The following is an 11,981-nucleotide window of genomic DNA, read 5'->3' on the forward strand; positions in this document are numbered from 1 at the left end:
GCTTAATTTGTTGGAAATCATTGCTGTTGAATTTTTAAACATCTGTTTAAATTTATTTTCATAGTTTGGAACTAGAAATATACTTCACTTATCTGATTACTAATACTTCGAGCAGTTTTCTTAAAAAAAGAAATCTGAAAATGAACAAGCATTCCCCAAGTTAATGTCGTTTGTAAATGCACCACTTAAGTTGTTTTTATCTTTATTTGAAATCGATTTTTAGCAATCGCTATGTTTATATATAATTTTTCGACTATAATTTCATTTAAATATTATGGTTGTTGCGTGAAGGCTTAATCGATTAATTTAAAATAAATTCATTAACAATTCGTTTCAACAAAATAGGTTTTGTTCATAGATACATATATCTGATAATACGTTAGCATAAATAATTGGAACTTGCTGAAAGTCGATTCATGGAAATTCAGTGCCAAAACCTTCAGCCGTTTGTCCTTTATCATCCCATCTGATATATTTTTACAATATAAATGTTTTAAGTTCTTTACACATCATTAAAGCAATCTTGCTTATAACTTGATTTTTCTCAAGTTTCGCTCTTTAGAACCAAAACGAAAGGAAATGAAATATATCAAAATTATCCTCGTACAATAAATAAAAACATTTTTGGGATCTGTCTATGTCTTTCTCTGTATCGTTATCGGTACTTCTATGTGCCTCTGTGGTTTCTTGATCTTTTCCATTAACAATTTGCTTGCGTTAAGTTTTTGAAACTCCTTAAACTTTGGTATAATATCGTAATCGTATTGATCAATATCTAATGTCTCAAGATAGATGTGTTCCTTTAAATCGTTAGTTCTTAACGAAATCGTTACTTTAGCTACAAAATTGAAAAAGGCTGTGATGTCTCAAGTTTTTGGTTCGTCGGATTCTTTGTGCTTTTGGGGAGTCGTTGTCTGATCTTTTTTTTTGTTGATTTAATTGGGAGTTTTTGTCTTTAAAAAGTCTGTGCTAGCTTATAAACAAAGTCGATTTGGTTGCAGCTGCTCCAGGATTTCTCTGGGTCACCATATATGTCCTATGCAGTAGGTAGATCCATATATGGCGGTGCAAAATTGAACACGTTCCCATTTCCGTTCCCTAGACGTCGATCACGCTGTCATTCTTCTTCATCTCCATGAGATGGGTCTGCTTGAGCTTCTCCTGCATCTGGGTGAGCATGTCCTGCATCCTCCGTATCTCCTCGTCCTTCTGCAGGAGCAGTCTGTCCGTCTCCGTGATGGCTGCGTCGAATCCGTTGGTCGAGCTGATCGAGTCTCGCTTCAACTTGCCGCGCTCACGCAGCGCGTGCTGCGAAATTTGCGAGATGCACTGCGCCCGGAAGTTCTCGTAGTGCACGTCCTGCAAAATTTCAAGCGTATATATTAGTACTACTCGAGGACAGGATAAGATACAATAGTATAACAAATTTTCCAAGCAGCCCAACCCACCTGCGTGGTGTCCTTGAGGTCCTGCATGTGCGTGGATATCAAGAAGGTGCGCAGCTTAATGAAGTCGCTGTGCTCCGGGTCCTCCACGTTGACCACGCCCCATGGATACTGGCGCCCCCGGACCTTCTTGCCGGCCACCTCCAGAATGGTGTTGCTGCCGACGACGGCGAACGGAATGGAGGCCTTTAGCTCGCGGTCCTGCTGCTTGAAGTCGTCGTCCTCATCGGAATCGCACTCGGGGAACTGGTACAGCTGGATGTGGTTGTCCTCCAGGTCCTGCAGGATGCGCTCCTTCAGCTTGCGCACCTCCTGCTTGTTGAGGCAGTCGGCCTTGCCAATCACCAGCACGATGTTCACCTTACGGTGCAGCCGCCGGATCAAGTCGAGGTCCATCTGTCGCAGGCTGAAAAAGGATTAAAGCATTATTACTACATTCCATTTTTTAAATATCGTAATTTAAAAAACATATATTGGACATTTCATTGATTGACTCAATGAACAAATATTTTGCAAAGCTGATTTGTAAACTTAAGTGTAAGATAAAAAATACAAAAATAATATACGTAATAATATTGTTACGCATGAAAAATTGATCACGTTTGCTTTCTGTTTATCGTGTTGTTTACTATACACATGAGTGTACACTAAAATAATATGGTACTGAAATGTTAATATTGAAAACGAGTCTCCACATATATGTACATATTCTAGCCTAATAAACAATGGTCTACGCAAAAGAATAAATCTACATTGAGCGTGATTTAAATCGATTTCAAATTCTTTTTATAAGTAAAAAGTGATTTATCAACTAGGATCTTACCTGTGGCCCCATGGCGGGACGAAGTAGAGGCAGCAGTGAACCCGATTGTCCTGGATGTTGCGGCGATTCAGGCCGCTCTCGTCGGTGAAGTACTGGCGGAACTGCTCGTCGATGTACTGGGTGCAGACGCGCCAGCTGTCCTCGCAGTTGATGGCATCCCCGAATCCTGGGGTGTCCACCACCGTGAGCCGGAGTCGAACGCCCCGCTCCTCGATGTCCATTGTCTTTTTCTCCACCTTCGTCGTCTTCTCGATGCGCTCCTCCACATTGGGCATCTGCCGGTTCTTGTAGAGATCGCCCAGGAAAAGGCTGTTGATCAGCGTGGACTTGCCCAGTCCGGACTCGCCGACCACCATGAGGGTGAACTCGAAGCCCCGCTTCACCGACTTCCGATGCACTTGCTCTGGAAGCGTGGCAAAGCCTATGTAGTCCCGATCCTTGTCGAACGAGGGCGTTTTAGCTGTTAGGAAATAGCGTATACACAGTGGTTTTAGTCGAGGTGTTAATTAAAAAAAAATGTTGCTTCATAATATTCCACTTCAAGGACTCAAATACTTAAGTATTTGATCAAATATTATTAAATTAAATGCCTTAAAAAACGGATAATCAGATATAGCCCAGGTACTGCCACTATTTGACCAAATGAGGTGCTAAGTCTCAGATTTGTTCTTCAAGTGTTTAATGGGGAGTGAGAACTCAAACGGGCTAATCGACTGAAGGACCTTGCACTTGGGTCTTGAATCTCGGCTCTTGAGCGCCTTCATCGCCGTCTCATTAGGCAAATGAAATGTGGGAATGACTTTCGAGTGAAGGGGTGACAGGGTGTGGGGTGTGGGGAAGAAGCCAATGCAGCCCATCTGCGCTCCTTGGATGCTCCTTACACATGTTCCTGCTGGTGGTGTGTGTCCTGGTCCTTTGGTCCTCGTAACTCCCTCCTGTGCCGCCCTTTCCCGCCGACTTTCGTGTGTATACAGAACGCCTACTTAAAACGTAATTGGCCCAAGCCTCGCCACTTTTTCTGCCTTCCGGGTTTTCACTTTATCTTTCTGCTTATCAGCAAATTTGCCACATAGTTGGATTTGTTTGCTGGTTTGGCCGCTTATTAATTTGGTTTTGTTTTCGTAGTGAGAGTGTGTAGTTGTTTGTTGTTTGGTCGTTGAAAAAATAAATCCCCGAGTTTGATGAACACTTTATTGTATTGTGGAGGAGCTGCAACTGGCGAGCGAACTGCCCTAAAACCATCCAAATCTAATGGCCTCTCGTAAACTCTCTCTCTTGCTCTCCCACCCTAGCGCCCTTTGGCCACACCCCCTCACCGTCAACCTCGCCCACTATCCTTTTCCAAGGATGTTACATCAAGTGGCAACACCGAAATGCAACTTTTACCCATACTATCGCCCTCTCTACCCGCGTTCTCTCGGCGCCTGCGCTCAAGGACCTGGCTCAAACTAACGGAAGCCCGGAAAAAAGTGGGCCAGATGTTACGGGGCCTTTTGGCCGAAATCGGTGTTGCCAGATAGTTGTTTTTCCAAAACTGATAAACTTGCGAACTGAAAAACTTGTCGTTAGGTCACACAAAGAAAGGCTTAAGTGCACTGTATAAAGAAAACTAAATAAATAAGACACAAGCTTGTGACGAAATTTTAACAGTTTAATTTGACATTGCTTACCGCATTCTTTTTTTTAATTGCAATGACCCATTCTGCAAACATTTAGAGTCTGCTCTTCCCGCAGCTCAGGTTTCTTGCATTTCTTTACAAACCGTTTTGTATTCGCACCCTGTGGCAGTCTGGGCACTTCCCCTTCCACGCTTCCGGCGATACGGTAGCACTGGTTGCGGGCCCACCCCCGCGGATCGGTAAAGCACTCACCCTCTGATTTCCCAAGTTACCGAGTTACTGAGTTCCTGAGTTCCTAAGGGTGTCAGTCAGCGGGGAGACAACCAGTTCATTGTTCCCGCTCACGTTTCGCATTTAATCGAGTTTGAAAAGCGCTCAGCTGGCAAGGCCAAGGGGATATGGAATAAGGTCCCCTCTGCAGGGTGACACAGTGCAACTCGAGCAGAAACCCTCAGCCTGAAGGATCCAATCCTTAAAACGGCCTAATGGCACTGGCCAAAGGAAATGTGGATTTAGTTTTCAGTTGTCGGCGAGTAAGAAAATCAAAGAAGGTATAGATGTTGCCATTAAGGAAGCATTTGAAAAACCTAACAAATTTTGATACAGGAGTGAAAGAAAATACACATAATAGATACAAGTGCTTATACAAACGTGTCTAATTATTTATTGAAAAAAGTTTGCGAAATATTTTTTAATTCATGTGCATAAGTGTTACTCAAAGGATTACAAAAGAGATGTAATGCGCCCCCGGCACGCTACCAAATCGGGGTATATCAGTTGGAAAAGACCTCTTGCGCCTTCAAAACTCAGCGCATGATCATCGCCGAATGCCTCGAAACATTTTGTGTAAACTTTGTTCAATTGTTGCGAATCGCGTGCAAACATGGGATGAACTTGCTGTGCCGCATTATCGCAGTGGACTAAGATATTTGTTTGGGTCTTTGGGCACAGATACAGTTATCTCCCCAGATCGCTGTTGGTGGGGCTATATCTTTATATCTTCTGCATATCTCCCATCTGTCGGAGGAATGTGCGAAATCGGACCGAGACCGCAAGGAAGGCTAATGAGCGCAATGACTTGGCCCGGCTGAAAGATTGGCTTGTGTAAACAAGAAGGGAATGGGCTTGGGGATTCTAAAGGGTGGGATGCAAAATGCACTGAGAGAAAGGCTCGATTTTTACTGAATCCCAAGTGCATGAAATAACCAGTGGTTGCTTGATATAAGAAATATAAATATATATAATAAATATAAAATAAATGTATTAGAAGAAAATTCAAGTACTTTTGTGATAGTCAAGCCAAGTAAAGCAATATAATATACCTAGAATATCACTATGTGTGTTTCATTTATTTGGATGTATTCATGTGGATGTCACTCATGTGAAGTGCAATATGCAAGCCAAATTGAGGAAAAGTAGAGTTCTTTCAACTTTTGGCTTTCCTCCTTCACCTGCTTTATCTTTTCCATCATCAGTCGAGATGTGAAAACGCCCACACCCTGCACCCACTGTGTGATACACCACTTAACCCCACCCTTCTCCATTTTCCATTTCCCATTTTCCATTTTCCAGACCCACCCACACTCGTCTGACAAAATCTGAGCTCTCAATTCTGTAAATCTGATAGTTGCCCCCGCTGTCCAATATTTCTTACTGTGCCTGAAGATCTCTATCGCCGCTGCTTATGGTCGTTTGTTTATCCCAAAGAGCTTTTCTGTGGGCGTTGCAGTTTTCATCTTTCCCCACCGATTTTCCCCCAGTTCGATGTGGTTCATTGACTAGACTTGTCGCTGTCATTATTGCTGGGTCGGCCGGTCGTTTGTCGCTGAAAGTTCTACACTCAAAAAAAAAAAAGAAAAAAACAGTTTGATTCATGTTTAAGCCACTTGTAATATTTTCCCCGTTGCATCTCTGCAGAGTTCACTTCCATTCCATTGGCAACCGAGAGGGCGATGAAATGCCCAAGAGAATTATTAGATAGGTTGCTGTTGGGTGTCAAACACTTGAGCATTTCATCTTTTGAGCAGAGTCGCTGGCAAATGGCCTGGGAAATGATTTTCCTCTCTCCACTCGACACACGATCTTGATCGGCATTATGACAGACCATTTAACACTTGGCGACACATCAATTTCAATCTCAGTCGCTCATTCATTCGCCTTCTTTTTGTATGCGAGTGTTCTCCACCCTTACAACCATCTCAATTTCATTTCAATTAAGTTCAATTCGAGTTATGCTGCAAAATGCAGCTCATTTTTTTCTTCTTAAGTGTGCTTTTTTACCCTATGCCATGGGATTAAGTACTTTTGTGGAGGGTTTCAAATCAAATCAAACAAAGGCACTTGTTACAATTGAAAATATTTACGAGTAATATACATATAGGATATAAAATATATAGGTGGTATGTTTTATATCAATACAATATAATACAGAATAAAATCGAATTTTTACTAGAGCATTGGCGACTTCGGTGCCCCAGTCAGCCCTCCACAATCTTGTTATATTTTCTTGGAGCCCTACGCATCTGGTTCCTCCTCTTTCTGGAGTTCGAGTGGCTCGTTGAACGCACGAGTGCCCAGACTGAGAAATAGGAATCTGGAGAGGGGACTTGGGGGACTTCTGGGCCTTTGGGGGCTTGGAGTGACTCTCGATGCAGCCATCGAACGTGCATCGGCATTGGGTTTCTTCTCCGCTCACTTTTCTGCCATTTCCAGACCAGCCTCACAGGCATTTGGTTAGGTAAACAAAGGCAAAAAGCGGACAGGAGCCATAGTAGGAGTGGCTCCAATAGACCAGTATTTATAACTGAGCTCCTTACCTAATCAAAATACAAAACATTATAGGTTTTCCTAGGCAAAGCTTATTTCAAAGATTCCAAAATATAATAGTAATGCATTGACATACACGTATGTTTTAGAAACTGAGGCAGGTTTGATATTCTTCCCAAGGATGAACTGACTCCCGACCAACTCACAGGTTCAACTTGGCCAGGCTTCACTGTACGCCTGTCCACACATCCAAGGGCATCCGTTGGTGCCTTGTTGCACTGTTCCATAAATAGCTGCATCTCCGCTCTTGACACGCTGAAAACTTTCAAAACAATTGACGGCATTTGAAGTGGCTGGCCAGGTTTGCGCCTCCCAATCCCCACCCATGTCAACCCCCCTCACCCACCTCCCAAGGCAGCTTTTCACAGGGAATTTTAAGGGAATTTCTCCACACACAGAAAATTGTTTATCTCTGAACGCGATCCAAAATGCACAGAATTGCCTAACAAATTAAGACCTCGAAAGGGGAAAATGAATATATAAGACCGAAGTATTAACAATTCAGATTTCACCATAGAAAATTACCTCCATCTGTTTTTGATTGATTAAACAACAGATTTCAAAAATCTGTACATTTCATTTCAGATTCAGAATTCGTTTCAGATTATATGTATATATCTGAAGCGCGTTTATTTCAACCGCAGTTGTGAGTGGAACGTCGATGTCAGCCTGAAGCTTTGATCTCTGAAATGGATCTGTCCCGCCTTTGACACCCCACCACTTCTATGCAGATATGTAGTTCTATTCCGGCCCAAATGCACCCTGTCTTGATTTAGGCATTCTATTTATAATAATGTACAGCCGAAAACATCGGAATATGTGCCATTGCAGCACCAAGCCCCCCGACACTTAACCCCTTTTCAGAGAATGGGGAATTTGACAGCTTTATGCACTGATTTCCCTAATTGCCATGAAAATTCCGCTCCCACTGTGCATTGTGTACAGACGAGGGCAGAGAAGTAGAGTCGGGGCTTGCAAAAGTAAATGGGGTAGAAATTCAAGAGCGAATTAAAAATAATCCAAAATTATAAATTGAACTGATTAAATGGTTGACATATTTAACCCTAATTACCCAGCCGAGCTGCTTCTTTCTTGACCGCTGCTGTGCAACTGCACATAAACGCCCCCGCATTCGAACAATGAGTGAGAAAACATATAGTAGAACATATAGCAGACATCGGGAAAAGGGAACGACATGCACAATTGCGGCGAAGGAGGCGGCGGGAACATGTGTATTCATTTGCCATAACAATGGAGTTGGCTCTTAATGAGTTTTTAAACGCTAAGCTGCAGCATTTTTAATTGGAACTAACAAACGAAAGCCTTCCATAAAAATATTAAAACTGCAACTTGGAAAACTGGGAATGCGAGAGGAAGGCACCATGGAAATAGCAAATGGAAATGGATGACTAAACTTAGACAATCGATGAGCGTGATGCATCAAATAATTGAACGCCATTTGGGGAGATTTGCTGCGAGTACAGTGAACACAAGTTAACTGACTCAAGCTGTAAGTATCAAATAAAACTCCGTCTTCAGATAATACTTAATTAATTGATTGGCTCGTTCATAAGTTCTTCCATTTGATGACCCTCTTTACTTTTGACATACATAAAAATGTATTTTCAAATTGGCTTACTTGTCATTGGCAAGCAAAGACTGTAAAATCGAGCAACACAATAAAACAGCACTTCAGGTGAGCTGAGCGCAATATTTATAAATACTATTAGCCCTCGCTAAATTGTGTTTATCTTATCAAGTCTATGACTATGAATGTATGTAAACTTGGGTTTGCCAATACCATGCTTACAAAATGACATGAGAAGAAATATTGCTCATCAAATTACGAATCGCATTATAAGTCTCATAAAAATATCGCACTCGCTATGAAACAGCCGAGATGTGGGAAAAACAATAAAGGGAGATGACTTTTTAAAATATTCCACTGCATATTGGTAGTTTGTATTACGAATAAAGATAAATAAAGATGAGTAATAAAAATGCATATAACATTATATTAGTATCCCATAACTCATATCGTTTTCTTGCGGTGTGGTACAGCAAGCACATGTTGTACACACATAGATTCCAGCGGGTCGTTCGGCCAAGTTACGGTCGTAGTCCGATATCGGCGACACAAATGCTCATCGGCCACTAACGACATGTCAACCAGGAGAACCGTTAGCTGCGGTCACGTTGCCACCGAAGTAACCAAGTTACCAAGTTAAGGCCAATGCCAAGTGGCCAAACGGCCAAGACCAAAAGGCCCAAGGCCCAGACCGATCTGCAATGGGATTGTGCTGGGTGTTGGGTGCGGCCTGCGGCAAGCAACACAAAATGAGCAGTAGGAACCAAATAGAAAACATGGGGGAAAAAAATAAAAATAAAAGCAAAGTCTACGCCTACCAAAAACGGCAGTCGCAACAAGCAACTCAGTCCAAATGCCAAAGCCAAGAAAAAGTTGTTAAAAAAAAAATCCAAGGCGAAAGCGAAGCCAAAACAAAGTGAAGTGGGCAAAAAAGGAAAGGAAGCCGCCGTCGACTTTCCTCCAAAACCAAAACCATCGGAAAATACATACATAGTTGCCACGGCAACTGGCCAGCCAATTTTCTTGTCGGCGGAAAAGCAGCGGAGTGGGCCACGTAATGGGGTAGCCTATCGAGATCCCAGATCCCAGATCCCAGTTACCAGATACGGAATGCCAAATACCAGATAGGATCGATCCAGCCGAAGGCAGTTGGCCGTGGAGAAGCAGAACCCAAGTGCACTGCAAGCACAGATGTGGAGTTGTGTATACCCCCAATTGAAAATAATTACTAATTTGCTAATTCAAGCATTATTTATCCATTATTTAGACTAATATTTCATTCGGTCAACTTAAATACTGCACACAAAACTAATCAAACTTTTATCTGTAAATGCCATTCTCGGTATCAACTTGGTATCAACTTATGTATGATAACTTAAGCCAAGGAAGATATGATTAACTATGAAATACCATCGAACTTATGTAACTAATAGTTCCTCCTAAATGCAGCACAGAGAGAAAATGGTGATCTGTTTTATTTTCCTTGATTGATTTTTTCCAAATCCATATAGGTAGGACTCACACGTACTAAGTAACATATCATATCATATCATTTCATTACGTCCATGTTACCAGATAACATTTGTATGAACTGCGCGCCAAAAATAAAACTTATAGGATAGAGATCGCCTATATCAATACCAAAATATTGTACTGTTTCGCTGCTTGTCTTCTTCTGGTGAAATTATGAGAATGCCAGGGTTTTCTAGGAAAATGTTTTACGCATTAGAAGTACATATGCATATGTATGTGTAAGTAGTCTTTTGCGATATTGTGAACCCCTCTGCAAGCTGCTTCATCAACCCCATGAGGTTTTCGCCTCCTTTTTTGTTTTAAATAAATTTGTAAGCCTTTGAAGTAGAACAACTAGAAATTTGAAAGAGGGATTTACTTACGTTTGGGGTAAATGGGTGGTCGGCATTTAACCGCTTCAATGCCACTGCTGCTGCTGTTGTTGTTGTTGTTGCTGCTGCTTATAACGCTGGCCACGCCCCCCGCCGCTGCAGCGCCCAGCGAGGGCGGCTGGCTGAGGGGGAGTGGCGGGGGCGGCGGCTGGTGCTTCATGGACGCCGAGGGGGGCACATTGCCGCCGCCGAAGAGGCGACGCTGCGGTAGAAACGCCGTTTTGCTGCCTGTGTTGCAAGTTGCAGGTTGCACAATCCGGTGTTGTTGTAGATATGGCTGCAGATTGCCAGCTGCTACTGCTGCCACATTAAATTGACACTAAAATTAATATATAATGGCTATTTGAATTGGTGTGTTACATAAAATATAACAAATGGGAGTACGGAGAATCTACATTAGCCATTTTTATCTAGCATATTAATTACTTTTAGTTACAATGCATTACTTAATTGGAGGGTTAATAATTCACTCTTTAATTATCGTTTTATATTGTTTATTCTCTATATATTGTTCAACATCAATTTTAATTACGTACAAGTTGTTGTTTACTGGGGGTTAAGCTTAACAGTAACTTACGCACACATGCCTATCTAGTGCTTATCTCACACGCAGAGGTGCGAGCGGGAGGGTGGCAGGGTGGGCAGTGCGAAAGAGAGCTACTAACTGCAATATTGACTTTTTAGGGTTTCTGCCCACACATATGCACATTAGATGCATTTGCAATTGAAAACTGCATAGTCAATGGGTGGAGAACTAACGGTGCAGCTGCTTCACCTTGACCTACACAACCACAAATAACAGTGAGATGCACAATACACACGCACGCAGCCAAATCACCGCTCGCACACACACACACACACACAAAATAATAATAAAAAAAATTGGCTCACGCACTTTGTTATTAACTATTTCCGTTGTTTTGGTTTCTCCTTTTTTTAACAAAACTGTATTCAATTTCACTAAAGAAAAAATTGTCGCGAGTAATATTCCAAGTTACTGAGCAAATATTATTTACAATACAAAATATTGTTTTTTGAGCGGAATATATATAATTTGAACCATTTATTTCCTACGCGGTTCCAATGATGCTTCTTCACCGCCGTCGCGTCGAGATCTGATTGCAATTCAACTCTGCTTTGCTTTTCCATTTCGGAAAACATGCGAACCCGAGATACCAGCACAAATACCGAACAAATAATACTGGTGGCAAACGGTCTTACTTCGCGCCACTTGACTTGAATACCTGATTTCAAACTTAAGCCTAAATAGGTGCATATCAACAAAATTAAAAATTGTTAATGTTATAATTTGTATTTAATACGAGTATTTAGTTAATTGATATCAAGCAGTAAAGATCCCTAAATCTAAAAGGACAGCAGTTGAAACACTAAATTAAAAACTCTATGCAATGTATTATACCACGTTAAAGCAGTAACAAACGCTATAAAGCATAGCTATGTATGTGTCTAAGGGCATAAAAATATGAATTAGCCAGTTTTTAAGCTATTTTATAAGCAAATTGCACTGTAGAGCGAATATAATTAGGAAAACAGAGAGTTTGTTACGAACCAATGCGAACAGAGAAACTGCAGTGCAGTTTGCAATATACTTAAAAAATACTGAATAAGAAAACTATGCCTTGCCCGACGTGCGCACTGACGGAAGCTGCCCCCTGTAAAACTGCGGCGCGTGCTCAAAATTTGCAGGCTGGCAAAAGCAAAATGCATCGAAAACCTTCATTTAAAAAGGCTCTTCAGGAAATTTGCTTGTAAAAT

General features: G+C 41.7%; 1 protein-coding gene across 6 annotated transcripts; it reads right to left on the reverse strand.

Moving 5' to 3' along the window:
• Window positions 1–185: 185 nt before the first annotated feature.
• On the reverse strand, window positions 186–11,353 carry LOC6550009 (septin-2). 6 transcript variants are annotated; one of them, XM_026982098.1, is made up of 6 exons: window positions 11,101–11,353; window positions 10,787–10,869; window positions 10,197–10,524; window positions 2,269–2,728; window positions 1,449–1,851; window positions 186–1,359 (listed from the first exon to the last, which is right to left on the reverse strand). In XM_026982098.1, the coding sequence occupies exons 3-6, from the start codon at window positions 10,363–10,365 to the stop codon at window positions 1,099–1,101; spliced, it is 1,293 nt and encodes a 430-aa protein (XP_026837899.1). In that variant the 5' UTR covers window positions 10,366–10,524; window positions 10,787–10,869; window positions 11,101–11,353; the 3' UTR covers window positions 186–1,098. The 6 variants fall into 6 exon arrangements, with proteins under 6 accessions (XP_026837899.1, XP_026837898.1, XP_026837901.1 ...); XM_026982097.1 differs by having other exon boundaries at window positions 10,783–10,869; XM_026982100.1 differs by lacking the exon at window positions 10,787–10,869 and having other exon boundaries at window positions 10,197–10,502.
• Between the last annotated feature and the right edge of the window lie 628 nt (window positions 11,354–11,981).

This window comes from Drosophila erecta, unplaced genomic scaffold (genome assembly GCF_003286155.1).
Source record: "Drosophila erecta strain 14021-0224.00,06,07 unplaced genomic scaffold, DereRS2 tig00000126-arrow-pilon, whole genome shotgun sequence".
In the NCBI taxonomy this organism is placed as follows: domain Eukaryota; kingdom Metazoa; phylum Arthropoda; class Insecta; order Diptera; family Drosophilidae; genus Drosophila; species Drosophila erecta.